Below are 21,535 nucleotides of genomic sequence, written 5' to 3'. Positions count from 1 at the left end.
TTTTTTGAGGCATTACTCAATAATGCCTCAAATTATGAATTCAGGCAGTTTTTGAAGTGCCTCAAAAGATCTATTTTTTATAGGCACTTTTCAAAGTGCCTTGAAAAATCTATTTTTAGGGGCACTTTTCAAAAGTGCCTGAAATGATCTTTCCCTACACCATTTGATACAGCACTTTTTTTAATGCCTTCAAAGATTTTTAGAGGCACTTTTGATATTTTTGAAGGCACTTTTTTGTGCCCCTAATAATCAACTGTGGTGTAGTGATAGCTAGCAAGGACACATTCATCCTGTTCTTCAATCTTCTCTTCCCAGCAGCCCGGATCACTCAAGACTTCAGGTGCTCCTCTCAAAGGTTAGTGATTTTGTGCGGCCTGCTGTGTTTTAGTTCTTCGTGGAACCATCATGTTAAAATTTTCATTTTTTGTCTTTTATATGTTTCTGAACAACTGTACTGCTTTTGTCAAAATTGGAAGCTGTAGCAATCCACAACTTAATTTGGTTACTCCCGCTTATTCCATTAGAAATGGCCACCGGAAGTAAGACCCAAGAGAGCAAACCGAGCCTCGAACTTCCAACAGAACTACCATATGATTTTCTGAAGAAAATTACAAATGACTTCTCCAACGATATGAAAATTAGTGGAAGTCCGTTTGGAACCCTTTATAAGGTAAAATCTATCATTAATATTTCCAATTCCTTAATTTCAATTAAGTTCGATAAACATATTTTAATAATGGTATGTCTACTGGATTAAACAGGGAATCATTCCAAATGATGACAGAGTGATTGCTGTGAAGAAACTTCAGGAAAACGCACCAATGCCAGCTGACAAAACATTTACGAAGGAGGTTACAAATGTTATGGCGCTGAAGCATGAAAACATAGTACAGATAGTTGGATACTGCAGTGAAACATCAAAAAAATTGGTGCAGTTCGATAGTAGATATATCCAGGCTGACATTAATGAAAGTTTAATCTGCTACGAATATTTACCTAAAGGGAACCTTGACGATAATCTATTTGGTATGTAAAACATTATATCTTGTATATTTTAAATACTCCTCTTTCAGTGTCCCTTACTGGTTATTTTTAAAGTTGGAGCTACAACGTAACTTCCCTAAGTTATTTGGTGTGTTATCATCCTGACTAGTTCTTTTAATGCTTTTTTATATATTATTTATCTTCTCTATTCCCTAAAATCTTACATTGATATACAGGACCCCAAGCAACCTCTTCCGCTGGACCTGGTATCAATTGGGACACACGTTTCAAAATAATTAAGGGCATCTGCAAGGGTTTACATTTTTTACATAAGTTGGATATTCCTATTATCCATATGGATCTAAAGCCTGAAAATATATTGCTGGATGAAAACATGGTGCCCAAGATTGCGGACTTTGCACTCTCGAGAGTCTTTGGCCAAGAACAAACAAGATTGTGCACCCAAAGAGTTGTGGGGTCATAGTAAGCTTATCATGAAATCCATAAAATTTATTCTTTACTATATTGTAGATTATTTTTGGTTGCTCCTTTATTTCCCATTAACTCCAAAATATCTATGTTAATGCCATACAGTGGGTATATGGCTCCAGAATATCTATATAGAGGTGAAATCTCAGCACAATCAGACACATATAGTTTGGGGCTAATTATAATTGAGATCACCACAAGAGAGAAGAACCGCCCAGACAAAGACCAACCGTCCGCAAGAAATTTTATTGATAAAGTGAGAGGAAAGATTATTTGTGTTCTGAATTCGAGCTTATGTTACATTTATATATCAAGCATTAATTCCTTCTGTATAGGTCGGTAAAGATTGGACAGATATGCACATAGCAGACAAGTATGGATCGCAAAATGTGGAAGTCCTTCGACAAGTTAGAACATGCATTGATGTTGGATTAAAATGTGTTGAAATTGATCGGAAGAAAAGACCTCCCATAGACAAAATTGTTGCAGCACTCAAGGGACTACATGCAATCGAAATAGAAAACGAGGTAAGATAGTGACGAAAGATAAAGAGGTTCTCTTCTCAAATGATTTTTAATTTCATAAACACGAAGAGAATATATGTTAATTCGATTATTTGTTTGGAACTGATGATGCACTCTTTACCCTTTGGTAACTAAAGGTTGATCACGTCTGTCCTTGTATATCAAGATTCATGGTGCCAATGCACAACCATTTTAGTGGCAGAGTTGCACTCATATTCATGTGTATGCATCGTGTTAGATATTTTGAAACACTTAAGATTTTCACATAAAAAATATTAATTTATTTATATTTTGTGGTTAACTTGTATAAAATAGCTCCTGTATTTCAACTTGAGCGTAGGAATAACCACATATCTGGCTAGAATATTTTGGATATGCAAGGGAAATTGCTGCAAATCAGAGTGTACTAAAAAAATATATACCCTGTGTATCTCTGTGGATCGGCTCAATATGCCAATAAGGAGTGCATATTTTGATATAAAAGTTATGTATCGAGATGGAGGGAATGCTTCTTTTATAGTTGCAAGTTTGCAACCCAAACTAGGTTGGATCACCACGATAGATATTTCTGAAGGGGATGTCTAATGATGTTCTTAGTATCATGGTAGCCTTATCCGTTAGTTGATACACATGGCATAAGGTTTATGCTTAACTGCTTATGCGTGCCGATGCTGTACTTGGTATATTTAAGAAGACAACGAATGTCCCCATATATCATAAAATGCTTCCATTAAGATGTATGCAACTTATTTGCAAAAAATTATGCAATCTAACCTTGATTGCATCAGACGGTCTATTATAATATTATATGTTAATCAGCAAATGCACATTGGATATATATCATTACTTCAGTAATCAAACATCTGTTTTCTAAGGAAAATGCATAACCATATAATATATGCATAGAAAAACCATATGGTTTTAACATGCTCTATGAAATTTCAGGTCCTCCCTGCGTCTTCACCGCCACCGAGCAAGAAGTCAGGGTCATTTTTTTGGTTTCAATAGGAAATCAAAAAATCTATTGTTTGTACTAGATCATACGTTTATTTTGGAAATAAGACCCTTTGATGTCATGCCAGCTGTGAAATATTTTAATGATATTTCCTTTTGGGAATCATTTCTTGTGTTATATATCATGTAATAATTCCACTCTTGTTGTTGATGTTAGTATGAAATGAGATATCCCCCCTATATAATTGGAGTTCTCCTTTTCTTTTGAACAGCATAATAGTTACACACCCCTTCTAGACCATCCAATTTTGTGTCAAAATTGCACGCAACATTTCTCCTTTTTTTTTTCTTCCCCCCAAAAAAATGAAAATACAAATTTAAACTCTCCAGGTCAACATTAACTACAACAAAGATGGAGTTTAATTCTAAGAAAAAAGCAAGAAGATGAGAGGCAACATTTTCCCAAGGTGCCCAACACTGAAGCCCGGGCAAGTGCCTAGTCAACAGGGATGTTGGTTCTACCCTTGCATGCATGTGCTCACACCCTCCCCAATAATTTCAGTGATGTTTTCATCAACATGAAACTAAACATTAAATACTTGACAAGTCTTGAACATCATAAGAGTGATTAATAACACATAAATATATTGAGTATTAGTTACCCGGGACCAACATACAAACAACTCCATGAGCCCTAGTGAATCCCATGTCAACTTCGTTTGTCTTCCCAGTAAGAGAACTCGTTGAGCAGTTTTAGAGTGCCAAATAATCACAAGAAATTTTCGGTTAGGTTGATTGGTCGTGTGTGGCGATCTTTGTGTTTCAATAATATTTATCTCTTAGATGATGTTGTTTTCTTGGATGATATATGTTATATGTGGTTTGAATTAGTCGTACTTTGGTTCAAGCGAATTTATGTTTGGATTAAAAATTCAAAATAATACGGACATGAAATGTTATTGAAGTTTGTGTGGCAAAAATTTCAAAGTTTGAATAAATTTATGATTAAAAATGCAGTTTAAATGGTGTGATGTATGATTAATAGGTGGAAAATAGCAAAAAAAAAAAATTGTAAACCTCAGTTTTGGGGATATGCGAGGCAAGTGGCTACCAATACTTAGTTTCTTTTGTGCCTCCAAAAAAGAATGTTTTCAGAGTTAAGCTGGTGATATATGCTGTAGATGGTCTAAGAAAAGACAAACATCTTTGTTTTTTTACTTCTCTCTCCCTTCCAAATTACTAGCAGTTTTTTGTTTTGAGAATCCCTTCAAAATAATCCAATCCTGATCGGGCCACGTCGCCTCAGCTGGGCCAGCTTAGCCCATTAACCGCACCTTTCTGTGCGGCCTGCCATGCGTCTTCGTCCGGCGATGGCATCTGAAAAAATAAAATTCCGGCGATGGAGGTGTGGGGATCACGGCGGACAGCCTGACTGGTAGCTCTCGGGCGGTGGGTAGCAGTGCGAGATGTCTGAATGCGGTGCGGGAGGCGCGGCAGCCGGCGACGACGGTGGTAAACGGTCGCGGTGCAGTCCGCGCGCCGGCGGCGGACCTGCTGCCGATGGGGGCGGTAGGAGCTGGTGGTTCTGCTACCTGCCTTGGGGGCTATTTGTGCTAAGTAGCTCTTATCCTCACTTTTTTCCTCTCAATGCCGATAGTTGCATTGCATTACAATATTATTTTTCATGCGTGAGATGATCCAACTTAATTATACAATATTTTGGATATGTTGAAGCGGATTAAGGATTTTCTGCATATCCAACTTTGGCAATTGGAGTTGAGATTCACCAACAGTTACTGCACTAGTATCATCAACATTGCTGACAGACTACACTATACATATTGGCTTGATCCTGTACCTATGAAGAAGCGACTAAACATTTCAGGTCAGAATACGGGATCACTAATTAACTACTGCACTATTTCTCTTCACTTCACCCTTAATTTACTGAAAAGCTGAACCATACATACCGGCAAGCTTCCCGAATCAAATTGTACCGATGACCAAATGGGTCCACTTCATCTAACTACAACTGCAAGAGGAGTTTTGAAGAAGCAAATTAGATAAAAAGATGTCCTTAGTGGTAGCTCCAACAAACTCTTTTATGCTAGTACACTGCAACAGGCTCACTACATTCGTAACATCAACCACCGCTCCAATGAAAGTAAGCTTCTTCTTTTTTGGGAAGAAGGTATAAGCTAATTAGAAGACTGCATATAGTATTTTATTACAGGATATACATGTTTATGAAAAATAAAAACACAAGCCAAATACAGACATATGAGAAATTGCAAGGGTTGGATCCAGCTAGTGATAGGTCAAAACAAAGGGAAATAAACAGACACAATGCCAACCCTTCAGGATGAGGGTGGTATTCCTCCGAGCTTCACCGTAGGCTTCTTTGGATGATTGGCAAGCAGGTTCTCAACATATGTCTTGACTTCTTCATCATCAGTACCCTTGAGAAAGACTTCCTTGAGCTCCAAAAGATTGTTTTGGCCTGTAAGCTTATAACCAGCGCTGGAGCAGTCAATCTTGAGCAGCTCAAGATTCTTCATCGATTTTGATCCAAAGCTTACATGTAACCTGCTGGACATGCAAGTGACCTCGAGGATCTTCACCTTCTCGAAGGTGTCCAACTCCAAACCATTCATGTGGGCATAAAAATGGAGCTTGCCATCCACAAGCTGTTTGACTCGAAGGTGTATGATACGTAGCTCTGGTAGCTTGGTTAGGAACTCCATTCCAATACTCTGTAACGTGTCCATCTCCAGATCCAACTTTCTGAGATTTTTAAGAGTGTCCATCTCCAGTGTCGGCAACATGTCTTGGAGGCCGTATAGTGTAAGACTCTGCATGTTCTTCCAAGGAAGGGAGATGTTTTCCAGGAAACCTTGACTGTCCTCGTCGAACTGTACCAAGACAGATTCCAAATGAACAAGACTTGAAGTTTCAGAGAAGAACTCATTGATGTTATGCCTGTTGATTCCGGACACTCCGAGCTTGCGCAATTGGGTCAGCTTCTTGAGCTCTTCCATGATGGCCGTCCCCCCTGAAGCATCAACGTTAACAACACCAAGCGTGTGCAGCGCTGTTAGTTTTCCAATACCTCTTGGTACCTTAACACCAACTAGACCATGGCGTCTGATGAACTCTGGCAACCTGCTAGATGAGGCCGGTGGCGCTGATGCTGGGGCTTTGGTGCCGGCACGGACGTACTGCAGCTTCTGTAACTTGCTGATGCTCGCTGGCAATTTGACTATGCGGGTGTGTCTCACATCCAGAGTCTGGAGCTGTCTGAGATCACCTAGTGAATTTGGCAGACGGGAGATGTCCTTGCATCCTCGTAAAGAGAGAAACTTGAGGCGAAGCAGCCACTGCACCATTATCTTGAGATCTTCATCTTTCACACCTGATGTGTCCTCTAGATCAAGCACCCGAAGTAGACTCATGCTTTCAGAGATGAAGAATGTTTCCCACTTTCCAAACACCGTCAGCGACCGTAGCCGCGAAAAGTCAATGCTCTCGAAAACAATTCTGTCTCTATCCCAGCCTTTCAATATGATAAGGTGACGCCCAGTACGTTGGGTGGTTAGGACACAATTGGGCCCAAGTTCAAAAACAAGGTTCTCTTCCATTCTTCTTGACACGATGTACTCGCGGATGAAGGCATTGACCTGACACGTGACCATCCTTGTATCACTAAATGCAGTGGTAACTAACTGTGGTATATGCTGGATTATACTCAGGTCAAGGAGCTTTGAGAAGAAATTCTCCCCTTTATCCACTGCGGATTCTTCTTCACTGTCTCTGGAGTAACCTTCTGCAATCCACCTCCTTACTAGTCGCCTTCGCCGAATGTTGTGACCTCGAGGAAAAATTGATAGGTAAAAGATACATGGCTTGAGGGAATCTGGGCAAGTACGGAAATAGTTATACATCCAGTCAAATAGGCCCCGCAAACTATCATAATCTGGATTTTTCTCTAGATCGTGCATAAATTTTTCATTCAACGCACGCACAGTATCCATCAATGTGACGGTCTGTGTGGCCAATAAGGCAGCTATAGAAACTATCACTTTGGGAAGACCTCCACATTTCAAAATAAGTTCTTCTAGGTCTTCATCTTTGTGATCGTGTAAAGGGCATGCTGGATTCTTTCTTTTTACCTAATATTCAAAAAATAACATTAGTTAGCATCAGTTAATTAGCATGGTAAGAATCAATTATATTCTCATATTTCTATTGTAGAATATAGACCGACAAATCCAGTGACAAATGTATGGTAAATGCATGCATCAGTTCAATGAATATTTGTATAAATTAATTAAGTTATCTATCATTATGTTTCTAAGTTATTTCTATAAGTGGCCAAGAAATTTTCATTATAGGATCTGTATGGAGAGACAAACGTCTCTAATATTTATGTCATTTCAGGAAAAAGGTGCACTTACTTCTGTAACTTTCACAAGTAGGGAAAAACTAAGTAGAATTGCTAGGTGAAAATAATACCATTAAATCCGCAGGCAAAGTGTATGCAACATAAAACTTAAAAAATCAATGTTAAAACTGCATGTTAGTTAGAGTCTATGTCTACGCCTAGTGATATTATCTTAATTTTCTTACAAACAAACAAATAACATGAAAGGTTTTTTAACAAGAAAGTTGGGGGAGGCTAGACAATCGCTTTTAATTTATTTACTTACATATTTTCCTATCCAAAATATGTTGGTACCTTCCTAAACTTCTTAAAGTATGTTTTGCACCTTTTAGACACATACATGAAAATACGTAGTATAGTATTTTCACTTAAAAAAGACGAATATATGTACATAAAAGACGAAACTTTTCTTCGAAAATAGATAATTGCTACATATTGTGTACTTACTTCTTTGCAAGTGGAAGTGAAAACATGTTATATGAAAGTTGAGCATTCATGATTTTCTTTTTTGACCTATATTTAAAATTCTAGAGTCTCAAGGCTACCATTCTAGATAAAATGGAAATAAACACATTTGGAATAACTGTTAGTTATGTGCATATGTAATTCAGATGCTTGGAGCAAAAATAAAAATCTTCTATTACCTATAAAAAATCTAATAATAATGTTAAAATATATGTACCATTTGCACATTCTGTTCAGTAAAGTGGGACAGAGCAACTCATGCTTGAACGGTTAAGTCTAGGACGACATGCATGCAAGAAATGCTAGTTACTATAGATTCCTTTAAAAAGCTACTAGATAATATAGCCGGAAGAAATCACACCTCTTTCCTGAAGAGATCCATGGCTGCATCAGCTTGTAGACCTTTGACATTAAAGACTTGGTCTTCGTTCTTTGTGCAATGAGTGGCAAGGGTAGCATCAGTTGTAATGACAATGATAATACTTGAAGAAGGTCTAGATACCAAGGCAGCCTGTATTAAGTCCCATTCTTCTTTGGACTGGAGATCATCAATAACAACGAGGCATTGACCTTGACTCAGAAGCTCACGACACTCTTTAATGGGATCTTTTTCCGAATGATGATCTGAAATTAAGCTTCGAGAAAAATCCCTTAAATTGAATGGATGTGATATATCAACCCAACTGTACTGCTTAAACTGGCCGCTGTGAAGTATTCTGTCATAGTACAAGTTTCTAACAAGAGCAGATTTCCCAATGCCAGCTATCCCCCAAACGGACACCACTCGGGAATTACTGAAACATGCCTTGGCTGTATAACTGCCAAGTTCATTCATTTCTGTCTCACGTCCAACAAGGGGAGAGTTTTTCATCCAATAAGTGGCAGCTTCCCAGTTAGACGAGGGAGTTTTTCCATTGGAGGAATTTTGGCCCACTTGAGACAAAGCTAGTTTCTCATCTTTATCTCCTTGAGAACCCTGCATGTGAGGAATGTGTTAAGCTTTTTTTTTTGAACTGGGTGTTAAGCTTTATTGACAGATAAACGATGCCACACAAGCTGGTGCTAGCAGAGCAAAATTCACTCAGCCTTTTCTTGCCTATAGCTCTACCAATATGATACAATGGCCTAGATTTCTTCTTAATGATGTACTTTCTCCATCTAATATGTTAGTCATTTAATTTGTTCTACATTCTCGATGTACTTTTACTCATATTTTTCTGTTTCCCCTTGCTAATTTCACATTTATTATTCCTGAGAGAAAAAAATAAAGGAATAAATGAAGGGTAACATTGACATTTTTCTTGTTCTTGGATCCGAAGTAGAAATTAGTCATAATTTGCTCTACCATCCCATACTTCACCCAGATCACTAAATTGTCCACAACTATTAAAAGATACTCTATATATTGCAGCTAGCTAAGCCAATACATAACAAGACTTGTTAGATAAAAAATGCTATGTGTAGTTTTTTTTCTTGAAGTTTTAATACACATAAGAATATTTTGATTAAAAGACATAGAAATATGATCAAAAGTATATGTGTGTAAAACATTAATGTGTCCATCTTTAAACCTACGGAATAAAATAGCAAAATAGTTTCTAAAAATGAAAATTTCTAAAAGTACATAATTGATATTTATAATTGCTTGCTTTACCTCTTTGAAGAAGGCACAGACTGAGTGCTCAGGCGAGAACTGCTGCAGCTCCAATGGCTGGTAGGAGTCTCCGATGCACAAGCTTGCAATCTCGAATTGCTGCGTTGACACGATGATCCAGCTGCCATTCATCATGTCAGGAAGGAATGTCCTCACATCATCCCAGTCTACCATGTCGGTCAGGTTCTCCAAGACGACGAGGTAAGTCTTGGTTTTGACTTCTTTCACGAACTCATTTAGGAGATCTCCTTGCTCAGCCTTCATCTTTGTCAGGACATGTACACCTACATCTACTCCTTGTTCTTCACAAGAGTTTTTGTAGACCTGAGCCATGAAGCGCCGGACAAATTCGTTGGGGTTGAAAGGATGCATCAGCTTCACCCAGGCACGGCACAAGAACTTCTTGCAGATTTCTGGGTCACAGTATGCCTTCCTGATGATGGAGGTTGTCCCAAGATCGCTGCCTGTCCCCCACACAGAGATCACCTGAAGATGAAGGTCTTTATTGTCTTTGTTGGTGATTAAGTGGGTGATATCCCCCAAGCCTTGCTGCCTCCTGGCGGCGTCCCTCGCCTCGGCGAGCATGTTGAGTTCTGTTGAGCTGAGGGCAGTGGTACCCGCCATTGCTGCTTGATGCTGTGTGACAGGCTTGGAGCCAGAGTCGCTGATGAGACTGTAGCGTGAGTTCCTGGTGCTCACATCCTTCACCTGGGCCTTGAGCTGCTCAATCTCGCTGACCGCCTTGTCTAGCGCCAGTGCCGTGGGCGGTGGCGCAATGCACCACGAGGGGATCATGCGCCAAAACCAGTTTGTCTTGCTGGTCTTGGTGTCAAGGTGGACAACGAACTCGATACAGTCCTCCACGTCGTAGGCCAGCTCGCGGACCTGCCGCACCCAGGTCATCACCACCTTGTTCTCCACACGCTCCTTGGTGGCGACGTTGAGGAAGGAGTGCATCATTTCGAACTCACCGGTGATGAAGACGAGATCCCGCTGCGCACTCTGCTGGAGCTGGGACTCCTCCTCAATCGCCGACTGGGCCTTGGTCAGCGCGCCCTCCACCACTGATTTGGCCAACCCAACAACCAGGTCCGCCATGGCTGCTAGCTCTATCGATCTGGTGTTTAAATCTTGTGTGTGATGTGGAAGTGCTGGATTGGGTTGTGCTTCAGCTGAGCACCCAGAGATGTCCTTTCTGAAGGTGAAATAGATGGCCTATTGTCCAGGTCTGAGATGTGCAAGTTGGCCTATTGTCCAGGTCTGAGATGTGCAAGTTCTGGCAATATTTTTCCCAGAAGTCGTACGTGATTAGCTGTATCACAGAAGGATTTGGAGCCATCAAAGAAGACAAAGGGCCATCACAGACTCCCTTTAGCACATATGGCAAGGAAAGCCACAGGTGAGTCCACATAATTTCATTAACGGAATCAAAGGATTACAACTGTATCTTATAAACAAAGACATATGGAATGGCTTCTAGGTATTTGCACAAAGCAAAGATGCTATAGGAAGCAAAGGCTGGCATGATAGTATTCTAAGTTCTTAAGTTACGATGACATGAAAAAGAAAAGTAGAAGGACTTGTATGTCGTCAAGTCCTTGAAGTTCCTAAACATTTTGTCCATCACTAGTTTTTGTCTTGTCTTTGTTCGATGCAGTGAGCTTTTTCTTATTTCTTACTTAAAATAGGACATGGGAACAGCCTTATTGATATACTCCCTCTGATCCCCTTAAGTTGTACTAAATCAAAGTTAAAAGGGATAGGAGAGGGAGCAGTATTTAACTAATTAATCATCGAACAGACGGGAACACCTAATAGCTTAGATAAATGGATTTGCCATGTTATAATGAAGAAGTACTCTGCCTCGTTAACCACCATTAATTAATGCACATGATTGCTAGCTGAATGGCCCTTGTTCATAGCCCTGGGGCAAGCAAAACACATGGTTCACCCACTTGTTACTAACTTACTGTCTGTTATACTGTTTGGAAGTGGTGATGCGCTCTGTTTTGAGATGGCCGAGAGCAAATGCTGATTAGATCTTTGGAATGAGTTTGGGAAAATAGATTTATACAAAATTAACCCCAGCGGAATTCTTAAGGGCGATGGGCTACTATTAGTGCGAAACAGCGAATTTATATACAATACGTATTATTGTCTAGTATACGCGCAATTATGAGTAGTTAAGTTTGTGCTTGGAGATGCCAGAGAGCAAAAGTTGACTAGATCTATGGAGCGAGTTGTGAACAAATTGTTTTATTGACCAGAACCACCAGATGAGCTGCATACTCCTAACAAGGCTGGCCAAATTTGTTAGATGAGACTTTTTTAAATGAGAAGACTTTTATTGAGATTAGAGATGTATAGTCTGGTCTAACTGATCATTTATCTAGGTCATACACTATTATAAACTTAATATTTTTCTTAAGGAACTCCAAATAACTTGTATCTGAAGGTGAGAGGACATATTGAATGGATGTCCACAATCCTGTAACGCTTCCTTGTTTCATATGTTCAGAGAGGTAGCCACATCAACATTAAATCTTTATTGTTTTTCTCTGATAGTATCTTGCAAATAATAATATAATATGCTTTCTCTTTGCGATAATATAGCGCACATCGTTTCCACCGAAGTCAAATTGCACTAACTTTTACCAAGTTTATTGAGAGAATTGTCTATATCTATAACTTCAAATGTACTCACTCCGTCACATAAAATTTGTCTGATGCTATACATCTAATTTTGGATAAATCTCACACAAGATGAGGCAGGCTAGATATGAAACCCGTCGAAAATATAAGAAAACCAAAACAAGGAGAGAAAAAAACAGAAGTAAACTAAGATAACAGCACATGGATCGCTGATTTTCATGCGGTCCTATCAAGAGCTAAATTTTTAGGGACATTTCAATCCCTCAAATCTATTTTTACCGCCTCCGCCCATATAAACTTTGGTCGTCCTCTGCTCCTCCTTGTATTTTCCATACTTAGAAGTTGAGTATAACACTAAATGTTTACCATATTAAAATATACTTAAATGATGTTTCTAGTGGTATTGATTTGATATTCTAGATGTTGATATTTTCTTGATAAACTTAATAAAAATTGACTTAGTTGTACTTTGAAAAAAACTAATACGCATTATATTTCAGCATAGAGGGAGTACATGACATACACCATACTTGGCGAACTATATTTGTGAAGGGGTAGAGAATCCTATTATTTCATTAATGAACCAGAACATATTACAACTAAACATGGCGATATTATTAGCAATTGATCCACTTGATCAGATTTGAGGAGTAAACTAATAAGACTCGGTAGCTCAAGTATTTGAAGTTCACATCAACCTGTCTCTTCGTCATGCTAATGAAACCATTCGTCCATGACTGATTACCCACTTGTTATTGTGTAAAGTAGATAGCATGTGGTGAGCACTTGGATTTATGCATTGACCTCGAGCTTGCAGATGACAGCATATGTTGAATAGATCTGGCAAACGAGATTGGAACAGCTTGATTTATAGGATTAGTCTTTGATGTATGGTTCCAAGGTCATGAACTAAAATCATTAAAGAGCATCTTATGATCAAGTAGTTCACGTGGTTGTACCCCATCAAAAAATAAGTTCACGTGGTTGTAGGTAGGCTGAGAACAGTAGAAAAGAAAAACGATAGTGGAATATCTGATTGAACTTAGCATGTAGTTCCATTAATGCCCATTCAAGGTGACAAACCACTCCAATTACATTTTCTGTCTAGATTGCGTTTGAAAAATTGATCGAATTAACATTCAATTAATGTTTTTCAGGCACCACTTGTTACTCATTTTCACTGAGGAGGTATGGTGTTTGGCACGAATGCAGGTATACCATGTCTGCGCTGCACTGCTTCCATTCATGATCTTAATATTCACGCTTTTTAAACCAATACTACAGAAATCCAATGCGTGTCTACCGTGTATCTGTGGTGCCTCCATACCGGATCCATTTTGTTTTATGTTGAATTTACTATTGGATAACGTAGTACAGCAGCAAGGAAGTAGCAGCGTTTCTTTGAAACAAGTAGAGTATGACCCCTGCACTTTCAGTCAAGATCTAAAATTTTGGAACCATTTGAAGGTGGTATCTTATGAACATCTTATGTAACCCTCTAAATATGGGATATTCACTTTGGCTCATAGGAGCATTTGCTCCTGTTATGTGAATCTACATTTCGAAGTGTCAAAAAATTCTAAAATAAAATTTTCCATGTACATCTACACATTTTATGTTCGTACACAAGTTAAAAAAAAAACTAAAAAATTTTGTGGCTCCTGTAAAAAAACAAATTTTGATGCTATAACACGACTACGTACAGGACATGTTTTTGTCTTTTCTGTAAACACCACATAAAATGCTATTTCTCCACGAAAACTTGTTCACTAACATAGAATGTCACGATGTACACCAAAAAATTTATGGGACTTTTAAAATTATTTTTTATAATGGGAGCATTTGCTCCTAGGAGCCAAAACGCCGCCTCCTCTAAATATTGACTTCGGTATCATTTAGGATTGCCTTAGCTTACATCTCAACTCGTCGTGTTACTTTTTTCCAATCCACCTTTGTCTTCTCATCCACCACATTGTTAGTTATGTGTATGTGGAAAACAATGGGGGATGCCCTAGCACCAAACGTGCACCTTAATTATGTGTATGTGGAAAACACATCAGTAAAAATGACTTTACATAGACGCCAAATCTGCAAAACTTCTTTGAAATTAGGCAAGGATTCAGAATCGAGCGGTTTCATAATTTTTAGGACTCAATGTGGACCAAAAGGGGAGTTATTTTGAATATCTAAGATTTTTTTCTTCAATAGTTCGAATAATTTTAATAGATCAAAGTACAATCAGGCAGCGCCACTTGATGCAGATTATCTCAACAACAAGGGGGCAGAGTTGCTGTTGGAAAAGATAGTGTCTAATGAATGTAAGTATCGTAGCGCCAACTGACCAAGCTTGGAGGTCACATTTCACTCAATTTATTTCTTCATATTCAATTTGTGATCCTTCCTGTTTGAACTAAAAGCTTGTATACACACCTTTTTAATTGTACCGTTTCTGAAGCCTACTGTTTTAGTAGATGCCCCATAGGTACACATACATTTTTAATTCTATCAGTGCATGTAATTTTTTTATGTATTGCAAATGCTAAGTAACATGACGTATTGAGAAAATTAGATATGTCAAATAAAAGTTAAGAAAAAGAGGGAAAGAGAACCTGCGGACAACTCTTCGTGCCAATAAGGTGAGGTGGGGTTGCTGATCCAGTAACATAACAGTTTCGCCTCTCATGGTATGAAAACCTAATCAAGGAGTTTTGGGTCCTTTAGGAAATCGTAAGCGAATATTACGTGACAGTATCCGGTTGAACTAATTCTGTGGAATACTGGCACCATTCTCACCTTTTGTGGTTCGAGATCGAGAGGGCCAGGGAGGTCTGAAAACTGAAGTTGTTGCATGCGGTCAAAAGATCGTACATAGGGCAAACCTTCAGCGCACGCCATTGTGGTCTGAACACTCGGGGCACCCTGCATAGTGCAAATCTGCAGATTATCCTTGATCTGAACTCACGGAGGACCTACTTGGTTTGCAACAATAGAGCAGCATCTTTACTGTGAAATTGCATAGCACGTATGCCTAACTTTTCTTAGGTATATAATACAAAAAAAAAATCCGCTAGTCTTGAAGTTTTCAAACTTTTTATGTTGTTTGACATCGTCTTCTGCATCTCTTACGTGGTTGTGCTCCTGTATCCCGATTTTGGTTGAGGAAGGTACCTAACCATGTGCGCTTAGGTAGGAATTCGATTAATGAGACAACCAGACGGAAATGATAGAGGGCGAGCGAGGGCTGTCGTTTTCTTTAACATGTTCGGAAATGATAGTTACTTTTCATACTAAAGTTAACAGCATTATCTTATTGTACCAGGGAAACCGATTCTTATTTGAAAGGACATGAAACACAACAGTAACAAAAGATGTAATTTCTGAAAAAAATTACTCCCTCCAATCCATAATAAGTGTCGTGATTTTAGTTCAGGGATTTGAGATGTTTCCACACTGACTTGACATCTACGGGTCTTATTTCCAGCACACATAAGATCTTGTAGCAAATACTAGAGCACTATTTCTTTTTGTCACAAAAAATGGATCTAAGCTTCGCGCTAGTTGTAGACGTGCAGGAGACCTGAAATTTCATATAGCATGTTGGAGCAATCAGAAATGTCTAGCAGAAACTGTATGATCATGCAGATAGGTGATTCATTTTAGAAATCACATGTTTTACAATTACAGTAAGATATATATTCAAATATGCAAGCCAATGAAGTAGACAGTGCATTTAGTTGGCAACTGTAGTATAGATATTACACAAAAAAACATTTGCCAAAAATAAACAGTATTAAAGAGAAGGCCTCTTGGCCCAGCTTTATAAAGAAAGCAACCACCATAAAAAAACAGTATTGTAGACATGATTATGCAGTTGATGACCAGATTGCTTATATCTTAATGAAAACATTTTATGCTACATGCAAGAAGAGGATTATTTCTTTTCTTGTTTGTTTATCGTGGTCATCCAACCTAGTTAAGTATGGCCATATACTTTTGGCTTTTTATAGTTGCGAAATTTCTACAACAGAGCTCTTCGAGTGTCCCATTCATATCGCTAGGTGACATCCTAAGATAGAATACACACTTCCTATTAGTCGGCAGGCAGAAATGAACAGCAGAGGGTATCTATTTTTGTAGTACTCTTCAGTTCGCAGCAAAATCACGTGAAAGGATTCTTATGATGCGCTAAGAAATTCTACATTTGGAACATATCTAAAATATCCGACCAGATATCTGTGATGATTGAGACTCCCTTCCTTAAAGAATGTGAAGGGCGTGTATGTGCTAGTTCGTATACAAAGTATGGCAACAGCACAAAATAAACGCAATATATGCAGTGTCAGAAATTTAAATATATCAATGTAAACATGAATATGCTTGTAATTTTAACGATTAAGACGTTTGTGCATACGCACCTTCGTGAATATAGATGGACAGCAATGACCCTCCTTTAGTTACCAAAAAATAAAGAACTGATCAGCTATTTCAGACGAAAATTAAAATGAAGTTATCTCAATTCACTATAAGAAATTACATAATCCTGTATTAGCATACCTTTTTTGTCGTTCGGCTTTCACGCAGTCCGTTGAGAGTGTCAACAATTTCATCTACGGGAGGTCTGCATTTCCGGTCAACCTCAACACATTTTAACCCAATTTCAATGCATGCTTTAACTTGTTTGTGGCCTTCTGAATCTAACAATGCATACTTCGATGCTATATGCTCTGGTGTCCACTCTTCACATACCTACAGAAACAATGCTTGGTGGTTATATGCAAACTAAATGTAGCATAAATCTCCAATTTCAATCTTCAAAACTCAAATAATTAGAGTCTCATCATACTTTATCAATAAATTTTCTTGCGGATGGCTGGTCTTTTTCGGGGCAGTTCTTCTCTCTTGTGGTGATCTCAATTATCATTAGACCTAAACTATATATGTCTGACTGCGCTGAGATTTCACCTTTGTATAGATACTCTGGAGCCATGTATCCGCTGGATCGCATTAACATCTAAAGTTAAGTGGGAATTACATTATAATAAGGAACAGAGTAATGTTCTCAAGCTGCTTACTAGGATCCCACAACTGTTTGTGTGCACAATCTGGTTTGTTCTTGGCCAAAGACTCTCGAGAATGCGAAATCCGCAATCTTTGGCACCATATTTGCATCCAACAGTATATTTTCAGGTTTCAGATCCATATGGATAATGGGAAGGTCCAACTTGTGTAAATATTGCAAGCCTTTACAAATCCCCTTGATTATTTTGAAGCGTGTGCCCCAATCAATGCTGGGTTCAGCCGAAGAGACATCCTCGGCTGCTTTGGCCCCTGCATATCAGCATAAGAGGAATATTAATTACTGTAAACATACATTACAGGAAAAATACATTCCTTTGATATTAATATATTTCCTTTATCGAAAAAATACATTACAGGAAATTAGATGTGACAGATGGAACTCTGAGTAATGTAGAAAAGCAATGTCCTATCTCCAAACAGCAAAACTAACCACTAAGAAATATATGAGAATATGTGGGAAATAATATACTACCAAAAAGTTTGTCCTCGAGGCTTCCGTCAGGTAAATATTCGTAGCAGAGCAAACTTTCAGTAATATCTGCCTGGATATACTTTCCTTCGAACTGCACCAGTTTCTTGGTTGTTTCACTGCAGAATGCAACCAGCTGCACTATGTTCTCATGCTTGAGCGCCATGACATTCTGAACCTCCTTTGAAAACGTTTTGTCGGCAGGCATGGGCGCGTTCTCCTGGAGTTTCCTCACGGCAATCACTCTGTCACCGTCCGGAACAAATCCCTGTTCAATCTCGCAGATATATTAGCATGTCTTCCGCAACCTCTGGAACACCAAAACACCAATGGAAAATTATCACACCTTATAGAGTGTTCCGAATGGACTTCCACTGATTTTCCGATCTTCGGCGAAGTCATTCGTGATTTGCTTCAGAAAGTCGTATGGCAGCTCCTCCGGTAGCTCGGGGCTCGTGTTGTTCTCTTGGGTTTTACTTCCAGAAGGGGCCATTTCTGAGGATCTAAGGAACGTGAGCAGCGACTGGTTGTGGGTTATTCTCAGTTTACAAAACAGCATAAATAAGAGTAAAAATGCAAAATTTAACAGCTAAAAAGAACATGCTGGGCACAGTCACTAACCTTCGACAGTGAATCTGGAAGCCTTGAGGGATCTATGGGCAGGTGGGATTCGATCTAGCTATGGGAATCGAGGAACGAGATAAATGGTCAGTCTTGTTGCTAGCTATGGCAGGTGGGATTGGATCTAGATAAAGGAGCAACACGAAGAGGAAGAAGTTGACCTGTTTGGGGTCAGTTCAGTCTTCCGATTGGTGTACATAATAACGTATGTATATGCCCATCGTGTCCACGTCATAAGATGTCCACCAGACAGTGCGTGTCGCCTAGCTGCCTAGATCTCGTCGTCACCGCGTATTTTCCGCAGGCCGCGTAGAACAAGAACTTTATACCTGCAGTTAGTGCGTCTCCAATACCGCGTGGCGTCATACCTGCTGTAGCGTGTGTAGCGGCGGTTGCAACTAGCAAAACATGTATACGCAAAAAAAAACTAGCAAAACATTTACTGTACGTCCAAACAGTGTAGGACAAGCAAGCCCAACCCCCCTCGCGCGCTCCTCACGCCCCACGCCCAGTCCGTCTCCATCCATCACCGCAGCCACCGCGGTGGGCCCTGCAGCCGAATGTGCTGCTGCTGGTGGCGGTGGTGGTGGTGGTGGTGGGGGGGGGGGGGGTCTCTCCCGCGCGACGCATGTGGCGGGATCCGCCGGGTGAGGCGGCTGCATGCTGACCGACGCGAGGAGGCCGGGGCGGCGGCCCTAGGCGAGTCGACAGCGCTTCGGTGGTGGCAGAGGCTCGGGTGGTGGCCGCGGTGACGTGCTTCAGCGCGTTCCCGTGGATGGTGGCCGGCATCTTCGGTCACGAGGGTGGCATTGCTACCGGTTGGCCCAGGGAGCCTCCTTCGTGGCGGATCTGGAGCTCCAAGCTTCAATCCCTGCGTCCGGCTGGGCCTTGGGTGGTTGTGCTGCTGGCCCAGATCGATCCATCTTGGATTCGTTGGGGCTTGGCAGTGGTAGGGAGGTGGTGTTGTGGCGGTCTTGGATGTGGAAGTTGGTTGTAGTTCGTTGCCTCGCAGCTCGGGTGGTTCGAGGTGAAGGACCCTAGGAGAAATCCTTGTCCGGGCTTTGGTCCGGACTGGCAACGGCGACACATGTGGGTGTCGTTGATTTTTTGGAAGCGTCGTTCAGGGCTCCTCTAATCACCTCAGAATTTTGCCTTCAGAGGGAAACCTTAGATCCTTGGGATCGAACGATGGAGACGCTTCTGGGTCTTTCTCCTTGTTGAGGGCATCGTTTCGGAGTTGGCTTCTGATACGTCCAATTTGCATCACTATTTTGTATCATAATTTGCTGTTATTCATTGATATATTTCATATTGGGACACAATACTTATGTTATTTCATCTATTTTGCATGTTTCACCATCTTTGGAGGATTAAGCACCGGAGCCAGGATTCTGCTGGAAAAAGCACCGTCAGAACGCAATATTTTGGAAGATCAACTGTGGAAGGGAATTTCACGAAAATTCCTATTTTTCCAGATGACGGAAGGAGCCAGAAGGGGAAGAAGAGAGGGGCCACCGTGGGCCCGGACCATAGGGCGGCGCGGCCCATGGCCCGGCCGCGCCACCCTATGCTCGGGGGCCCCACAGCCCCTTTCGCCTCCTTTTCTTCGCGTACTCCTTCGTCCCGAAAACCTAAGCCGGATAGAGGACCTCACGGAGGGTTACGGCCGCCTCGCGGGGCGGAGAACACCCGAGAGAAAAGAGCTCTCCGGCGGGCAGGAATCCGCCGGGGAAATTCCCTCCCGGAGGGGAAATCGACGCCATCGCCATCGTCATCGAGCGGGACATCATCTCCATCATCATCATCATCATCTCCACCATCTACACCGCCATCACCACCGCTGCACCTCGTCATCGCTGTAGCAATTCAGGTTAAATCTTGATTGTTTGATAGGGGAAACTCTCCCGGTGTTATTCTATACTTGTTGTAGATGCTATTGAGTGAAACCATTGAACCAAGGTTTATGTTCAGATTGTTATTCATCATCATATCACCTCTGATTGTATTCCATATGATGTCTCGTGAGTAGTTCGTTTAGTTCTTGAGGACATGGGTGAAGTCTAAATGCTAGTAGTGAATTATGGTTGAGTAATATTCAATGTTATGATATTTAAGTTGTGGTGTCATTCTTCTAGTGGTGTTGTGTGAACGTCGACTACACGACACTTCACCATTTATGGGCCTAGGGGAGTGCATCTTGTATTCGGTTGCTAATTGCGGGGTTGCCGGAGTGACCGAAACCTAAGCCCCCGTTAGTATATCGATGCAGGAGGGATAGCAGGATCTCAGAGTTTAAGGCTGTGGTTAGATTTATCTTAATTACTTTCTTGTAGTTGCGGATGCTTGCAAGGGGTATAATCACAAGTATGTATTAGTCCTAGGAAGGGCGGTGCATTAGCATAGGTTCACCCACACAACACCTATCAAAACAATGAAGATTATTAAATCATATGAAGCGAAAGTACTAGACTAAAATCCCCATGTGTCCTCAGGAACGTTTGGTCATTATAAGTAAACAAACCGGCTTGTCCTTTGTGCTAAAAAGGATTGGGCCACTCGCTGCAATTATTTCTCTCGCATTTTATTTACTTGTACTTTATTTATCCGCAATATCAAAACCCCCGAATACTTGTCCGAGAGCATTTACAAGTGAAACCTTCATCGAAACTCGCTTGTCAACACCTTCTGCTCCTCGTTGGGTTCGACACTCTTATTTATCGAAAGTACTACGATACACCCCCTATACTTGTGGGTCATCAAGACTATTTTCCGGCGCCGCTGCCGGGAGTGAAGCGCTATTGGTAAGCGGAATTGGTAAGGAAATTTACTTGTTTGTGCTGATTTTATTTCTCACTCGCTGCTATAAATCATTATGGAGAGATCTTCTCTTCAATTTCTATTTGGGAAATCTACTACTACTGCAACGGTAGTGGATGAAGCGCCGAGGTGAGGAAGTAGTACCATATAAAATACCTATGAAAATTATTGAACGTGTTATGGATAACCGCTATGAAGGGGATGGAACTATTCATCCTGGTGATCATTTACTGTTTTTGCATGAATTATGCGGTTTATTCAAATGTGCAGGTATTTCTATGAATGAAGTTAGGAAGAAACTATTCACTATATCGCTATCTGGTAAAGCGGCGCACTGGTATAAATTGCTGAAGAATGGTGATTCTATTGATTGGGAGGACATTGTG

At 40.3% G+C, this 21,535-nt stretch overlaps 3 protein-coding genes across 6 annotated transcripts; 1 reads left to right on the top strand and 2 right to left on the bottom strand.

The window, feature by feature from the left end:
- The first annotated feature begins 342 nt into the window (after window positions 1-342).
- LOC124665125 (cysteine-rich receptor-like protein kinase 7) lies at window positions 343-2,009 on the top strand. Its single transcript, XM_047202529.1, has 6 exons — window positions 343-355; window positions 525-670; window positions 762-1,026; window positions 1,221-1,467; window positions 1,579-1,729; window positions 1,809-2,009. The coding sequence occupies exons 2-6, from the start codon at window positions 527-529 to the stop codon at window positions 2,007-2,009; spliced, it is 1,008 nt and encodes a 335-aa protein (XP_047058485.1). The 5' UTR covers window positions 343-355; window positions 525-526.
- A 3,141-nt stretch (window positions 2,010-5,150) lies between these two features.
- On the bottom strand, window positions 5,151-11,552 carry LOC124701856 (disease resistance protein Pik-2-like). The gene is made up of 3 exons (XM_047233957.1): window positions 9,512-11,552; window positions 8,219-8,833; window positions 5,151-7,120 (listed from the first exon to the last, which is right to left on the bottom strand). The coding sequence occupies exons 1-3, from the start codon at window positions 10,607-10,609 to the stop codon at window positions 5,309-5,311; spliced, it is 3,525 nt and encodes a 1,174-aa protein (XP_047089913.1). The 5' UTR covers window positions 10,610-11,552; the 3' UTR covers window positions 5,151-5,308.
- Window positions 11,553-15,522: 3,970 nt separating this feature from the next.
- On the bottom strand, window positions 15,523-18,519 carry LOC124701828 (cysteine-rich receptor-like protein kinase 6). Of its 4 annotated transcripts, none has more exons than XM_047233925.1 (8): window positions 18,333-18,519; window positions 18,058-18,214; window positions 17,715-17,979; window positions 17,236-17,491; window positions 17,007-17,157; window positions 16,718-16,909; window positions 16,579-16,611; window positions 15,523-15,740 (listed from the first exon to the last, which is right to left on the bottom strand). In XM_047233925.1, exons 2-8 carry the CDS (start codon window positions 18,202-18,204, stop codon window positions 15,678-15,680), a joined length of 1,107 nt encoding a protein of 368 aa, XP_047089881.1. In that variant the 5' UTR covers window positions 18,205-18,214; window positions 18,333-18,519; the 3' UTR covers window positions 15,523-15,677. The 4 variants fall into 4 exon arrangements, with proteins under 4 accessions (XP_047089881.1, XP_047089904.1, XP_047089888.1 ...); XM_047233948.1 differs by having other exon boundaries at window positions 16,579-16,615; window positions 16,721-16,909; XM_047233932.1 differs by having other exon boundaries at window positions 18,058-18,206.
- Between the last annotated feature and the right edge of the window lie 3,016 nt (window positions 18,520-21,535).

Source organism: Lolium rigidum, chromosome 1 (assembly GCF_022539505.1).
Source record: "Lolium rigidum isolate FL_2022 chromosome 1, APGP_CSIRO_Lrig_0.1, whole genome shotgun sequence".
In the NCBI taxonomy this organism is placed as follows: domain Eukaryota; kingdom Viridiplantae; phylum Streptophyta; class Magnoliopsida; order Poales; family Poaceae; genus Lolium; species Lolium rigidum.
Note: the sequence above shows the minus strand (reverse complement) of the source record. Positions and strands in the feature narration are given on the sequence as shown.

Bases quoted from the DNA above. Each gene is read 5' to 3' on its own strand.
- LOC124701856 (XM_047233957.1), bottom strand. From the start codon at position 10,609: ATGGCGGACCTGGTTGTTGGGTTGGCCAAATCAGTGGTGGAGGGCGCG. The intron at 8,834-9,511 runs GTAAAGCAAGCA...CCTCACATGCAG, and splicing joins TCTGTGCCTTCTTCAAAGAG to GGTTCTCAAGGAGATAAAGA. The intron at 7,121-8,218 runs GTGTGATTTCTT...TTTGAATATTAG, and splicing joins TGGATCTCTTCAGGAAAGAG to GTAAAAAGAAAGAATCCAGC.
- LOC124701828 (XM_047233925.1), bottom strand. From the start codon at position 18,204: ATGGCCCCTTCTGGAAGTAAAACCCAAGAGAACAACACGAGCCCCGAG. The intron at 17,492-17,714 runs GTAGTATATTAT...GCTGATATGCAG, and splicing joins CCTCGAGGACAAACTTTTTG to GGGCCAAAGCAGCCGAGGAT. The intron at 15,741-16,578 runs GTGCGTATGCAC...ATGAAATTTCAG, and splicing joins GTCCATCTATATTCACGAAG to GTCTCCTGCACGTCTACAAC.
- LOC124665125 (XM_047202529.1), top strand. From the start codon at position 527: ATGGCCACCGGAAGTAAGACCCAAGAGAGCAAACCGAGCCTCGAACTT. The intron at 1,027-1,220 runs GTATGTAAAACA...ATTGATATACAG, and splicing joins CCTTGACGATAATCTATTTG to GACCCCAAGCAACCTCTTCC. The intron at 1,468-1,578 runs GTAAGCTTATCA...AATGCCATACAG, and splicing joins CAAAGAGTTGTGGGGTCATA to TGGGTATATGGCTCCAGAAT.